Raw genomic sequence first — 15,127 nt, forward strand, 5'->3', positions numbered from 1 at the left:
AGCTAGCATGGAGATGAAATGTTGGTGACTGACATATACCTGATGAAAGAGTTACTTTAAATTGATTGAGGAGGAGGATATGTGAAGTGAAAGTAGCCAATCAATTCTTAGTGTTGGGGAATAAATGAGTTATTGTTCTTAAATACTTAGCTAAAACTTCACAGGTTTTACAGATAATAGGTTTGGATATCACTAATGTGTTTTCTTGTCAGACATATCTCCCTAACATAGAGAAAAACAGGGTTTCCTCTTCAGTGCTAGAAAATACACCTGCACTGAATAATTGATGGTCCTCTATTTTGTGTATGTACTTCAGCTGTTGTACAACCATTCTGAGGTACACACAACAAACAAAGATCTTTTGAATAGTAGAGTAACAGCCACCAAGCAGTTCAGTACATTATCTAGATTATGACTGTATGCATTTGTTGTTGTGTATCTGCCAATAATTCTGCAATGTTTTCTACTCTTGAGGACTGAGGATGTAAGGGTTTAATTATATGAACCTTTGGCCTTTCAGCTAGAAGTCTAGTACTCTACCAGTTCATCCTTTTGCAAGTCAAGTCTGAGTTACGATTTAGTGTAATTTGCTCAGCATAATCCGCTTTTCCAAATGATCCAGTGACGTAAAACTGGACAGGTTAAAATCATTTCTATTAAATAAATATACAGACTCGTGTTTATGGGTCACTGAATCCTTGTGAACTGTTAAATAACAATTAGCATCAGTTGGTCAGTTCTAAACTGCCAAATAAAGGCCATGTACATCTATTTTCAAAGGGAAACTAAATATGAATAGGTACAAATCCAGTTATTCATAATCTACACTGAATTGGGAGTCTAATAGTTATTTCTAATTGCCAGTTATCTTATATGCACTGTTTATATGTAGTCATAGGAAAGTATAGGGATTCTGTAGTTGTAACAAATATTTTGTACACTAATCCCTCACCATGTAGCGGTTCCCCTATCACCGTTTATTATTTAAGCTTACGTCGATTCCTCCATGTTGTTGTTTTGCATTTATAATAAAATAAATACATACAAATTATGAAAATAATAAAACAAAATATACAGTACAGTACTGTTTCTACTTTGCGGATTTTCACCTATCGCAGGGCAGTTTGGAACATAACACCCATGACAGTCGAGGGATTACAGTATTTGGACATCTTCCCATTTTCTTTCTTATGCTTAGACTGTTTTCACAATTTACATGATTTTGGGCCCATGAAATAAGCAAGTGATATTTAACATCACCATTCATGATGTTATCATCACCCTATTCATTAAACCTTCCTTCTCAACTAATAACAGTTTCCACTGCATTCCATATCTGTTGTTCATACATCTTCAAGAAGAATTAAATACTTTGTTTATAAGAATTTTTCAACTTTCTTCATTTTGACTTTATCTAACTGTGTGATTGTTACTGTTTTGTTTTCAATATATTAATGGATCAATTATTTTATCCATTTCATTATCATCTAGCAACCAAAGATACTTTATTAGTTGGTAATTTAGATTCTAATCTAAATTCATCACCTAAAAGTGATGTACCTTTTGGAAGTCAAGAGTCTTCTTCACCAGGAAATGTTCGAGATGAAAGAGATGGTAAACTGAGGGTTGTAATAAGGGACAGGAAATGTGAGTTGTTTTCTTTCCTTCAACAGATCTTTCAAAATCAATGAGACATTATTTGTCATTTTTCTTTCTCTTTTCTAAAATTTAGTTTTTTATTTTTATTTTTTGTGTAATTCCATCCAGTTATATAATCAGGCAGATGTATAGACCATTTGTAACAAATGAGAATACTTACAAGTCCAATACCCCAGTTGTGGTCTGCTTTGTTTTCTTTTCTTACTACAATGTAAGACTATAATATTCATTTTATAAACTCTGTTGACTATTTCATAAACTATGTTTGATTATGAGAAAGTGTGAACCAAAAACTTAATTCACAGAGCAGTGTGGCATAAAATCTATTGAACTATTGTGATATTTTTGGCTGTTAGATTTGCTGGACTATTAGCCCTTATGATACCAACTGTCTGAGACCAGCCCTGGTTCTACAGTATAGAAAATCATGTTTTAAAATGATCGTAATTAAAACCTTTCTGCAAAATTCCATGTTATGTCCAAAACACCACTTTAGTAATGAGTTATTTTAACTAATTTTTTTTCCTTTTTGCTAAATTTTTTAAATAAATAGAAACAATAGCAGTTTATTTCAAAAGAAATAAAACGACAAAAGTGTTCATGTTTGATCAGCTCTCTAAACATAATACTTCTCTGTTGAGATTAGTTCTAGAAACATTCTTTAGTTGTGTTTACTCTGATGCAAGCGTTTGAAGCAGATACTTAACTCTTTCCCCATACTTGTTTTTCATATGGCCATCAACTCCATCAATCTCATTAGACTGGGAAAGCCTGCAAAGATTATGAGTCTTGTTTTAAAGTTTTATTTGAAAAAATATTTGGCTGTTGTATTGGTAAACCAAATGAGTTTGAAGAGAAGTTCTTTCATTGTCTACAAATCATGTGCCTTTAATAAAGTTCCTTTGCTACTTTGTGTTGTTTTAGGCTGGTTTATTACACTTGATGGGAAGTTTTGGTGCTTAGATTAGGAGCTCTGATGTGTAATTATTACCAGAAAACTCTTTCTATTATGTTTCTTTTACTGTTTTGTATGAGTAAAATGTTAGGATAATGCTTGGCACATTCTTCTATCTCTTCCATTCCCCTATATCAATTCTTAATTTTCTCATATTTAGTCTCTTCATCAAAATGTTGTGCTTAATGGAAACATCTTTGTTACGTTCTCTAGCAAAGCCGTCAGCAATTGTAAAATTTTGCTCTCCATTCCAATAGATAACACTGATGATATTGGGAATGAAGAACAAGAAAAGAAACGGACAGTATTGAGTCGAATACCTGGGTTCCGTACATCCACTGGAAACATGGCAAGTTTGAGAATGCCTTTGTGAGTAATGGATATGAATATCTTTATAATATATTCTTTTCTTCTTTGGTTTGTCTTAGTTTAAAAATAACAGTATGTAACTGTTCCATAATTGATAAAGTAAGTGTATTGACAGAATTTGGTAGGGAAGTCTGCAGAATTTTAACTGTAATATCAGCAATGATCACCTTGTCTAAGGTATTAACTGCTTGAGAGTTATATCTAAATAATGGCTGTCTGCCTGCTTGTCTGCCTGAACCCCCTCTCTGTATGTATGTGTATGTGTGTGTGTGTGCATGTGTGTATGTATATATATGTGCATGTATATATGTATGTGTGCATGTGTGTGTGTGTATGTATGCATATATTGTATATATAAAACAAACTAAAAATAATGGTCATTACATAGTTTTCCTTTATTGGAGCAAATTTGCCCAGATTAATAATCCCACACTGTTTATGTACATATATATATATATATATATATATATATAGGTGCAGACATGGTTATGTGACCAGAAGTTTGCTTCCCAATCATACAATTTCTGTTTCAGTCCTGCTTTGTGGCACCTTGGGCAAGTGTCTTTTATTCTAACTTTAGGTCAACCAAAGCCATGTGAGTGGATTTGCTCGACAAAAACTGAAAGAAACCTGTTTTGTGTGTGTGTTACTATCCCCTTATACATTACTGGTTTACTTATTTTTCAGCATCAACAGTTCCCCTATTCCTTTTCTTGTTTAGAATACCATGATAGTTTTGAGAGTGTAGAATAGATGACTTACATGATCAGAGAGTGAAAATAGAGCAGTGGTGAATTTATGCTGCTTAATGACTAAATATTGTTATTCAAAATATAGGTTAGATAACATCAATCAGCACAATGTGTGTCATTGACTATGTGTCTCTGCAGATATTACTACTTGCTTAATGATGAAGTAGAGGCGTGTGGCTTGGTGGTTAGGGTGTTGGATTTATGATCATAAGATTGCGGTTTCAATTCCTGGGCCAGGTGATGCATAGTGTTCTTGAGCAAAACACTTCATTTCATGTTGCTCTAATCCACTCAGCTGGTAAGAATGAGTAATCCTGCGAGGGACCAGTGTCCTGTTCAGGGAGGAAGATATACAATAGAGAAACCTGAAACTAGCCCTGTGCCCCTTTTGAAGTAATGTGGAGGACTAACCACTTAATGATAAAGGAAAGAGACTAGACTGTCTAATTCCAGTCAAATAGATAATGTAGAGTCTATTCAAAGAATCCCTAGTTACATTTCTTTGTGGATTTTGAGTCTGTTCAAAAGAGATCCTGGTGATATTTCTTCTTGTCCTCTCTAATTTCAGTGAAGCTCATGAACATCCTCTGCTGGCTAAATGTGAACGTATTCCTGTTATTGTCTACGATACAGAACCAAGCTCCATCATTGCATATGCTCTCAGGTAAGACCCACTTCATTGTTGTTCTTTCTTCTTTATTAATGATATCCGAGATATAAAATCATTTATTGTTTTTTTGTTATTGTTTTGTGCTTAGTCAGCCCAAATCAAGCAAATTTATGATCAAGTGCATCCACCCATGACATACTGTCTGTTTTTTTTGTGTGTATCTAAGACTGCCATTATCTGATGTATATTTCCTTTTTTAAGATGGTAGGTTGTGGTTTTCATTGATCAAGCACTTGATTTCTTTTACTTGTAGCTATAATTTTATTCTGTGATTTAGTGCCATATAAAAGCACCTATGCTGGTGCCACGTAAAAAGTACCCAGTACACTCTGTAAAGTGGTTGACATTAGGAAGGGGATCCAGCCATAGAAATCATGTTAAAATAGACAAACAAAAACCTGGGAAGCTGGCCAGCTCCTGTCAAACCATCCACCCATGCCAGCAGGGAAAACACAGACATCAACTCACAGCGATTGTCTTAGACTTATGAAACAGCATCACCTTTTCTAGTTCATTAAATGATGATGATTAAAGGTATTTTCTTGTAAAGGAACAAAGCATGTTCACAGGATGAAAAGGTGAAATAACTGACACATTGTAAGGTAATATGTAAGGTAATGAGATGTCAGAATCATTAGCAGCTTTTCATTCATCTTTACATTCTGAAATTGAATTCTACTGAGGTCAGCTTTGCCTTTCATCCTTTCAGGGTTGGTAAAATAATTATTTCTTTATTGCCCACAGGGGGCTAAAAACAGAGGGGACAGACAAGGGGATTAAGTTGATTACATCGACCCCAGTGATTAACTGATACTTATTTAATCAGCCCCGAAAGGATGAAAGGCAAAGTCAACCTCGGCAGTATCTGAACTCAGAACGTAATGGCAGACGAAATACCTCTAGGCATTTTGCCCGGTGTGTTAATGTTTCTGCCAGCTCACTGCCTTAAAATTGGTAAAATATGTACCAGTTGATCACTGGGGTTGATGTAATTGACATACCCACTCCACCAAAATTACTGGCCTTGTGCCAAAATTTGAAGCCAATATTAAAATTAATAGTCTAACATTTATTTCTTTTTCTTATAGCTCTCGGGATTATCATTGTCGACTCCAAGAAATTCAAAGTCAACTTGGTTCTGTACAGAGAGACTCACCTTCTGCAAGGTAGGTTCAAACTATTATATTTAGTTTTATTTAGTTATGATTGCTGTTCTCTTTATGTGCATCAACTATACATATATCATCTGCTGGTTAGTTATTATTGCTGTCACTGTATATATTACCTATAAAATATGATCTTAATGAAAAGAAAAAAAAATTTTTTTGGCATTATTGCTTGAAATTACATCAAAGTTCATTATAGAAATAAGTCAATGTATGGTATTTCTTTGTAACATTCTATAATATGCTTATTTAGCTTGCGTGAATGTAGTATATTTTCAATTTAACAATTTGTTAAACTAGTAGTATACTTAACAGATAGTCTTACCACAAACCCAGGTATGCTCACATTATTTTATACCTTTTTAATATTGTTAATTATTTTATTTTTGCATTTATTTATTTATTAAGTAGACTCAAAGAAGTATAATTCCTTTGTTTTAATTATAAAAAGAAAATTATTTTTGCTGCTTTTAACCAGTTGTGAAATAAATAATTTCCTCTTAAGTAATAAATTGATACTCAAAATTAATTATTGCTTTTGCTAGTGTTTATTAAATTAGCAACTGTTTGAGCTACTGTTATCATTTTAATTTTCATCTGACTTGTTATATTCTCACATCCAAAAATATACCTTGTCTGAAATACTATGAGTTACTGTGACTAATAAAATATGTGTATTAAAACTATTTGTTACACTTGAAAATGATTTGAGAATATATCAATTGAATTATTGTGTAAATAAAATCAAAGAATATTACATAGAAGCTTAATTAGTTCTTACTATTCTTAGAAATATAGCTATGTAATATAATTATGTAAACTTTTTATTATCAAGTAAACATTGTGATTTATATTCTACTGTGGTACTTTTAATTGATTTTTAATTCATTACTTTGGCATGAGAAAGTGCATCCAGCCATAGAAGCCATGTCACAACAGACGGTGGGGTCTGGTGCAGTCCTCTGGCTGTTGTCAAACTGTCCAAATGGAAAACAAATGTTAAATGATAATGACAATAATACTTTGATCCTCATATGTATAGAGGACTTTGCCACTGTGTAATATTCTTTCAGTTGTGAGTTCCAGTTTGGGTGATAATCTTAATCTGTATCTGGCTTAACATCACCACCTGGCCCTTAGGTGCCTTTTGCAGAGTCTACTCTGTTGCAAACATTCAAACCAGATCTTTCATCTGAATATAACTCAATATTTTGATACACTATACTCTTCCATTACTTATATTATACAACAAACCACAGACTTGAAGTATTTTCCAGACAATATATATTACCTAATAATAAGTTTCAACAATACACTACGATTGATTGACATTACTCTGTAAGGAGCATAGTGCCAGTTTCCTGGTTTCTCTGGCATATATATTCCTCCTTGGATGGGACACCAGTCTGTCTCAGGATTACTCTCTTTTGCCAGCTGAGTGGACTGAAGCAATGAGAAACGAAGTGTTTTGCTCAAAAACACAACACATCGCCCAGTCCAGGAATTGAAACCACAATCTTAGGATCATGAGTCCAACTACTAAACCATGTGCCTCCATTAAGCCATGTGCATCCTTTAAGCCATGCACCTCCATTAATCCATGTACCTCCATACATTTAACAACATTCAGTTCATATTCAGAAGTTATAGAAAATATATTTGTTTTCATTTAAGAAGCTCCAGACCTTGAATTGAGATTTAGCATTAATCTATTTTATTTTAACTTCAGTCCAGAACATCAACGGAGAAATCTGAAGGCTGAAAATGCAAGGAATCTTCCACTGAAGACTTCTACTGTAGGTTTGAATTCTAACCCTGAGCAAGGTAACTGTTTTTTAATAACTTTGATTTTACTGGATTGTAACTATTATATCTTAGTAGAGCATAAACCACTATACTAACACAATGTCTACCTTTTGTTATCTTAAATAGTTTAGCTTCTATGATCATCATGTTGTTAGTGTATCAGTAATAATGAAGATTGTATTTCTGTATAGCTCATTAGATGAAATATTATCAGTTCATCTATTTTTTTTCTAATTTTGTATTATATAATTTTTATGGTTTATAATTCATTTAAATTTGTATAATTTTTATTAATTGATATTTTTATCAAAACAGCCAATGTTCCCTTTGAATACATTTATGTTATATCTTAGCCTGTACAACACACTTGAAACAATGTTTATACTGAATTTTTTATTGCCAAAGTGAAGCCCCATTTGCTATATAGTTGTTATATTTTATTTCTTTATTGCTCACAAGGGGTTAAACACAGAGGGGACAAACAAAGGGATTAAGTCAATTGCATCGACCCCAGTGCGTAACTGGTACTTATTTTATTGACCCCGAAAGGATGAAAGATAAAGTCAACCACAGCGAAATTTGAGCTCAGAACGTAACAACAGACGAAATACCGCTAAGCATTTCACCCGGCGTGCTTACGTTTCTGCCAGCTTGCCGCCATTGAACAGGCCTCGTCATCCATCTTTAAACGGATCTAAAACATGGATACAGTCAAGCAAGTACCTAGGAGTTCGTCATTGCAAAATTGCAAAAACTTATACACACACACACATGCGCGCGCACACACACACCACTGTACTGACCAGACTATTGGATGACGTTATAGACCACTGGTCACATTGCATTTTCTTGCATTGTTGTAGCTTTTTGAATGATGCTACCCCACTGGCTAGGCAAGCAAGCCAACATTCCTCATGAATGCAATGCCAATCTATCTAAAAGTTGCCGATTTTGACAGCTGAGTGGACTGGAGCAAAGTGAAACGCAGTGTTTTGCTCCAAAACACAACACACCACTTGGTCTGGTAATCAAAGCCATGATCGTGCAATCATAAATGCAACACCCTAACCACTAGGTCATGTGCTTTAACAAACACACACATGTACAACTAATAGCATTTTCTTGTGTACTGGAATTTGTGGATATGCAGCTGAATATACTTACCAGCTATGTACTATTAGATATTTGTTATACAAATATATTTGTTCACTGTTGAAGTATTTACATCATACACATGTATATATATATATGATGTTTGGTCTTACTACTTTAGGTTGTATTTTGCTTTCCATTCATTCTGAGTTGATAAAACTAGTGTCAGTTATGTATGAAGCACCTCAGTCAACTCTACCCCTACCCAGCAAATTTATGTCTTTGTACCAATGTCAGAAATATATTAAAGAGCTTAGACTGTTATGTGTACAAATACCCACCTTAATTAGATTCCGTCAAATATATTCTTTCTACCTAGTCATTGCTACACACAGAATATTCATATCTTCACATTACAGCACTGGTTGTGTCAATGTCTACTACTTGATGTAATGATAAGTATCCATTTAAAAAAAGTTAAGATTTACCAACCTGTCTAATCCATTTCTGCCATAGAAAAATTGATGTTAAATAGAGTTAAGTTAAAATGTCACTGGATTGAAAAGCTTATGCTATATATATATAACAAAAATGGGCACAATATGGGTAAGATATGGAAAAAGTTATGGACAATATTTAACCAACTGAAACTTAAGAACTACAACTAACACTAATCTTAAAGAAGTTAATTTCCTAAACATTAATATGAATCTTAGTACAGGCAGATTTAAACCCTACCATATAACAAATGAAAATATATCCTATATGGACATAGGCTGTAACTATGCGTTATCAATTAACAAACAATCAGTTAATAGCATTAGTAGGTGAGTTTCCAACCTACATGCTGATAAATCTACTTCCAAAAAGGCTACTCCATACTACAATGCTGCATTAGAAAAGTCCAACTTTAAAAAGTAGTATAGCTTATATTTTACCTAATGTAGATAGACCAAGAAGACGTAGACATAGGAAAATTTTATGGTATAATCCCCCATGTAGTTGGAATGTAGCCACGAACATAGCTAGAAAATTCTTGAAACTTGTAAATAACCACTTCCAATACTCTCATAAGTACCACATAATTTTCAATAGAAATACAAAGTTAGTGATAGTTGCCTCCCCAATATAGAGTCAATCATTTTCAACCACAATGAAAATAACAACACTCAGAACATCCCCAAAGATCCTGTAATTTTAGATCTCTGGACAGCTATCCTCTGAACAATTTGTACTTGGAAAAAGAATTAGTGTACAAGGCCAGCATTACAGATTTGAACAGAACAAAAAACTTGTATTGGAATGATGGGAAACACTTTCAAAGAGAGATATATGCAGTATTTAGCTTCATTCAGAGATAAAAACAAAAGACATATAACATCTTATGCCAATATGGTATGGACACTTAAAGAGAGAGGCATGAGCAGCCCTTTCCCCCCATAAACTGGAGTGTTATAGCTAAGGCTAGCAAATACAGAGTAAGGGGCAGCAAATGCAAGCTCAGCATCACCAAAAGAAGTAAATATCATAACATCAGCAGTGAACTTTATTAAGATGAGGGAGGAAGCCTCCACCTGCAAACACAAGCAACAATTCATACATCAAAATTTCAAGCATGATCCTGACTCCCACTACCCACCCACTTCACCACCCATTCAACCTGGATAGGTTCTTCTCTACACATTGATTATATTCATTATATATACATTGTGCATAAAAGACACACACCAACCCCCATAAACTTATGCTGGATTTTCTCATTACATAGATATATATATATATATATGCATTGCACATATTCATGACATCACATGATTCACAGAAAAAATACATATATACACAAACTTAGGAATTCAAAACCCCATCGATTTAAGAATTTACAACCCCATGGACTAAGTTTGGTATCAAAATCTGTAAAACTCCACAATAATGTTCACATACTCAAACACAAAATGCATAATGCAGGTGTGGGTGTGTGTATCTGTCTATCCATCTATCTATCCATGCACACACACACACACACACATGCGCTTATGTGTGTGAGTGTTTATGTGTGCACATATTTTGTATGGATATGCATGTGCACAAATGTCCTCACATAAAATGATTAAGACCTCCCATGAGCTGTATATTTGTTTATCCCCAAATCTCATAAAGTCTTGTGTAGCTTCATATATTCTCATCCAAAATGGAGATGAGCACCAATGTTCCTATGTGCCAGGTCTGATAATTGTGAAGAGATTTCTCTTCACATGAAACCATTGGTAACTTTGTTAACCAACAAATAAATAAAAAAGTATACACGCACGCACACATGCACATAGCATTAAGTGTACTGAAGACTGTTTTATTTAAAGTATTTTGTATGAAATACATAAAGAGGCATTTGATGGCATGTGCAAGAAAGACAACAATGCTGTTATGGGCATCTGGTGCATATGAAAGACGTCAGTTTTTTAAAATAAGTTTCAAGCATTCTAAATGGATAGGTCTCATGGAAGAGGAAGATTGGAGAAGTCAGGAGATCATGCAGTGAAGAGTACATCATAAAAGAGATGAGAAAGAATCAAATCATCTGGTGAGGTTACCTAAGAATTGCACACTTCAGAACCAACAACTGCTATCTCATATTATTAAAGAAATAATCTCTCTTGTTGCCTTTCCTTCCTCTGCTGCTGACCTCATTATCAGCATAACTCTTATTTTCATACTCACCGTATTTTAGCATGTATAAGGAACCCTTTTTCTGTCAAAAATTAGGTTAAAAAATATGGGAGTTTTTTATACATGAATAGTATTATAATCCCTTACAAAACCTTTTCCCAAATTGGGGGTTCTTTATACACGTTAAAATATGGTATTTTCTTCATATGCTACACAAAGTAAATAAAGTAAAGTTCCTTCCCGAATTATATAGACTCATAGGGCCAGTTTCCTGTTTCTATGGTGTATATATTCCCCATCTGGACAGGATGCCAGTCCATTGTAGGATTACTCATTTTTGCCAGCTGAGTGAACTGGGTGCAATGTGAAATGAAGTGTTTTGCTCAAGAACACAATGCATCACGCGGTCCATGAATCAACACCACAATCTTACAATCATGAGTCCAGCACCCTGACCACTAAGCCATGTGCTTCTATGCTATAGAAACCCTATCATTTTAATCGTCCTGTCAACTGCTTGATAGACCCATGTCGTTTCCTGTTGCTACCCTGCCATCACATATCTAGGATACCAGCAATGGCTTTAACCTTCAGAATTTCTTTTCCTGGTCATTGACTTACACATACCTGTTCACCATGGGTGTAAAATCCTCATACACTGTCGTCCCCCCCTAATGATATACTTTTAACACTTAAACATTTCTTTAAACACTATTCTTCACTTGAACTCAGTGTCACCTTCCCTGCTTAGCTGAACTCATTCTTTCCTTCAACTGTTTTTACTTCTCTAGTAAATTCTATCAGTAAACTATCAGTATGACCGTGGCAACTCAGATACTAACATTCTTTTGGGCTGTATTGAGACCCAGATCTGTGCTCTGTTTTCTTCATCTTTCCCTAGACTTCCATGATCATTACAGTGATGATTATATCAGCATTACTCTACTCCCTACAAATTAACTTATTGTTTTCTTATCTTTTTTGACCTTTCATTTTTACCTCTCTTTAGAATATATCTATAGCAGCTCCAATATTTCTGCTACTGTCATCCATATCTCTGTCACTTATTTATAATTCTCATTTTCACCTCTGTTCACTGTAAAGATACTGACTCCTTCATCTACCTTGACCTTTTCTCTCTCTTCTTGCTAAAACTACTATCCTCTCTCTTCTTGCTAAAACTACTATCCTATTCTCACAATTTTTTGACCACGTCAACCATGTAGTAAAAGCTCAGAATTTCTCTCCAAGTCTGATTAAATGCATCGTTTTTTCCTTAAATGTTACTGTACTTGAGCTAGAGATATGCTCCACCACAACCCTTTCTGTGTCAGGTCATTTGTTATCGACATCCCTCACTCTTACCACTGTCCACCTCCATTATTATCCTCCACACTCTCTTTCTGTCCCTGCCTACAACTTTCCGCCACTCTCCTGGTCATTACTCTCTCGTTTATTCACCTTCTCAGTCACTTTGATTTCAGCTAAGAAATACATTAGAGAGTAATGAAAACTCTTTAATCTTACAGAATGTAAAACATCCCCACTCAAACTGGTGACATGATAAAATGCACCCATTACACTTTGTAAAAGGCATCCAAAAACCAAAGCAAAAATGAAACGTGAAAGTGAAATATGATCTTTTGACCTTCCTAAGAAGTTGTAACTTTGATTACAAATCAAATCTATTCAGCCTAGAAATGAACAAGCAACAACAACAACAATAAGGATGATGAAAGTTATGTGTCTGTGTTTGTGTCTTTTATACATAAAAGAACACAAGTGGGAAATGGGGTTCAAAATTCACAACAGCTGTTATGGCAGCATTTTTTGATACATTCTTAGATGATATCAAGACAAAAATTTGCCATCTTCAGGTGATTTCAAACAAATAAACAGGTAAGGCAGAAAATACAAGATGACTTGCTCACCAAGCTACATGGTGGGAAGAATCCTGCAACTCAACATTATTCGTATCTATATAATTTCATATTTGCTTTTAAATCATTGATCATAATTTTTCATCTTCTGTAAGATATTCCTGCATGGCAACAGATGTGCATAAGAGAACAATATAGATAACAGACCCTTTTTCATTAAATACTAATACTCAGTTTTCAGGTTCTTTCTCAGTATATCTGCTTACCCCTTGTTGACATGACCTGTTTTTCTACATTTCTCTCCATATTATTTATATTCTTTTCAATGTATCTCAAGCTTTTGTTACCAACCCACCTGAAATTGCTTCTGGTTCCATGATACAAACCTTCCCATTTTAAAATATTCATATTTTAAGATATTCCATCAAAAATTTGTGAGAATTTTTTTGTCAATTTGTTCCAAACATCAGATTAATGAAAAACCTCATTTTTATTAAATTCTTTCAAATTCTTGATTATTTTCAGATCTAATTAAAATGCGTATGTCATGCATTTCACTAAAAATATGGTCACAAAGCATTAAATGCACATATACACACACAGACACACACATGCATGAATGCACGTGTATATGTGCACACTTACATACACCTACATACACACAAAGTATTTCTTGTTAATGATTTGCTAATCCTGACTCAATCTAAGCTTTGGTCAACTACCTTCTTTCAAACAGGATCCAAACATTCTGGGGTACTTGACTTTCTACGTGGCAGTACTTCGAAAGAAAGAAGCCCCAAACTGACTCACAAGTTTGATCTCATAGACATAGTCCGCTACAATCCAAAGCTGGATGCTGACAGTGTAGAAAGTGGAATGGGTATGGACTTGTTACTTGTAGTTGTGTTGTTCCTGATTTTCAATCTTGAACTTCTGCACGGCTGTCATTCACCCTCACTGGAGGATTGCTGATGTGTACAATATGCTTTTATCTTGACTATTTCCTCACAAATAACTACAGTTGATTAATTTTAATAATTCATCATCTAAACGTCATTTTTCTGCCATCACTTTTGTTTCATTTCCTACTTAGCACCATTTGATGTGATTTAGAAAGTTGTATAAAATGTAACCATTTAGAAAACTATATATACATGCAGGTGTCCCAAATGATCTAGTCGTTAGGATTCTGCACTCTCACCGCAGCAGCCAAGGTTCAATTCTCTGTTTGGAAAGAATGCTTTTGCCTTTGGGTTCCTTGTGGAAAGATGTTGTAATTTATCTTTTAGATTCCAATGTGGCTGTGTGGTAAGAAGTTTGCTTCCTGACCACATGGTTCCAAGTTCAGTCCCACTGCATGGTACCTTGGGGAAGTAACTCGGTCTGAAGTAACTCGCCTCAGTCTGACCAAATTCTTGTGAGTGGATTTGGTAGATAAAAAACTGAAAGATGACCATTGTAATATATAAATGTATGTGTGTCCCACTGCAGCTTGACAACTGATGTTGGTTTGTTTACATCCCCATAACTTAGCAGTTTGGGAAATTAGACTGATACAATAAGTACCAGACTTTAAAAAAAGTACTAGAGTTGATTCATTCAGCTAAAGATTCTTCGAGGTGATGCCCCAGTATGGCCACAGGGAAATGACTGAAATGAGTAAAAAATAAAAGATATATATATACATACTTATTTAAGCTCTTCCATCCCACTGAAGCATAGGCCATTGATGACTACTATTCTCCACTATTCTCGACTCTGAGCTACCTTCTCTCTTCTTCTCCCAGGTCTTGTTGGTTTTCAATTGCAATGGATGCTTTTCCAACTTTGATTTTATCTAAATAGGGAAGCTGGCCCTACACAAACCCATTTTTATGTCTGAGAAGAGGTAATCCTTATTAGTTGGGCCTCTATCTCTTGAGCTGTCTAGCATGGGAAACACTAGGAACTTGCACTCCATTAGCATAGATCTCAAAGGTCATTGAGGCATGCAAGCTACCATCCTGCAACATGGACTTGACCTTGTGGTGGGTATTTATATACACAGTGTGTGCATATACACACACACACACACACACACACACACACACATATATATATGTATAAATGCTGGT

General features: G+C 34.6%; 1 protein-coding gene across 4 annotated transcripts in view; it reads left to right on the forward strand.

The window, feature by feature from the left end:
* The window catches only part of LOC115214903 (1-phosphatidylinositol 3-phosphate 5-kinase), a 126,738-nt gene that overhangs the window by 95,287 nt on the left and 16,324 nt on the right, over window positions 1-15,127 (forward strand). For 3 of the 4 annotated variants that reach the window (XM_029783959.2, XM_036505661.1, XM_036505662.1), the window contains 6 exons: window positions 1,492-1,647; window positions 2,872-2,983; window positions 4,304-4,399; window positions 5,494-5,571; window positions 7,301-7,395; window positions 13,750-13,893. In XM_029783959.2, coding sequence (XP_029639819.1) covers window positions 1,492-1,647; window positions 2,872-2,983; window positions 4,304-4,399; window positions 5,494-5,571; window positions 7,301-7,395; window positions 13,750-13,893 — 681 coding nt within the window. The remainder of the gene's footprint in view (window positions 1-1,491; window positions 1,648-2,871; window positions 2,984-4,303; window positions 4,400-5,493; window positions 5,572-7,300; window positions 7,396-13,749; window positions 13,894-15,127) is intronic. The other variant, XM_029783960.2, reaches the window with a different exon arrangement.

The sequence above is a fragment of the Octopus sinensis genome, linkage group LG8 (assembly GCF_006345805.1).
Source record: "Octopus sinensis linkage group LG8, ASM634580v1, whole genome shotgun sequence".
NCBI classification, from domain to species: domain Eukaryota; kingdom Metazoa; phylum Mollusca; class Cephalopoda; order Octopoda; family Octopodidae; genus Octopus; species Octopus sinensis.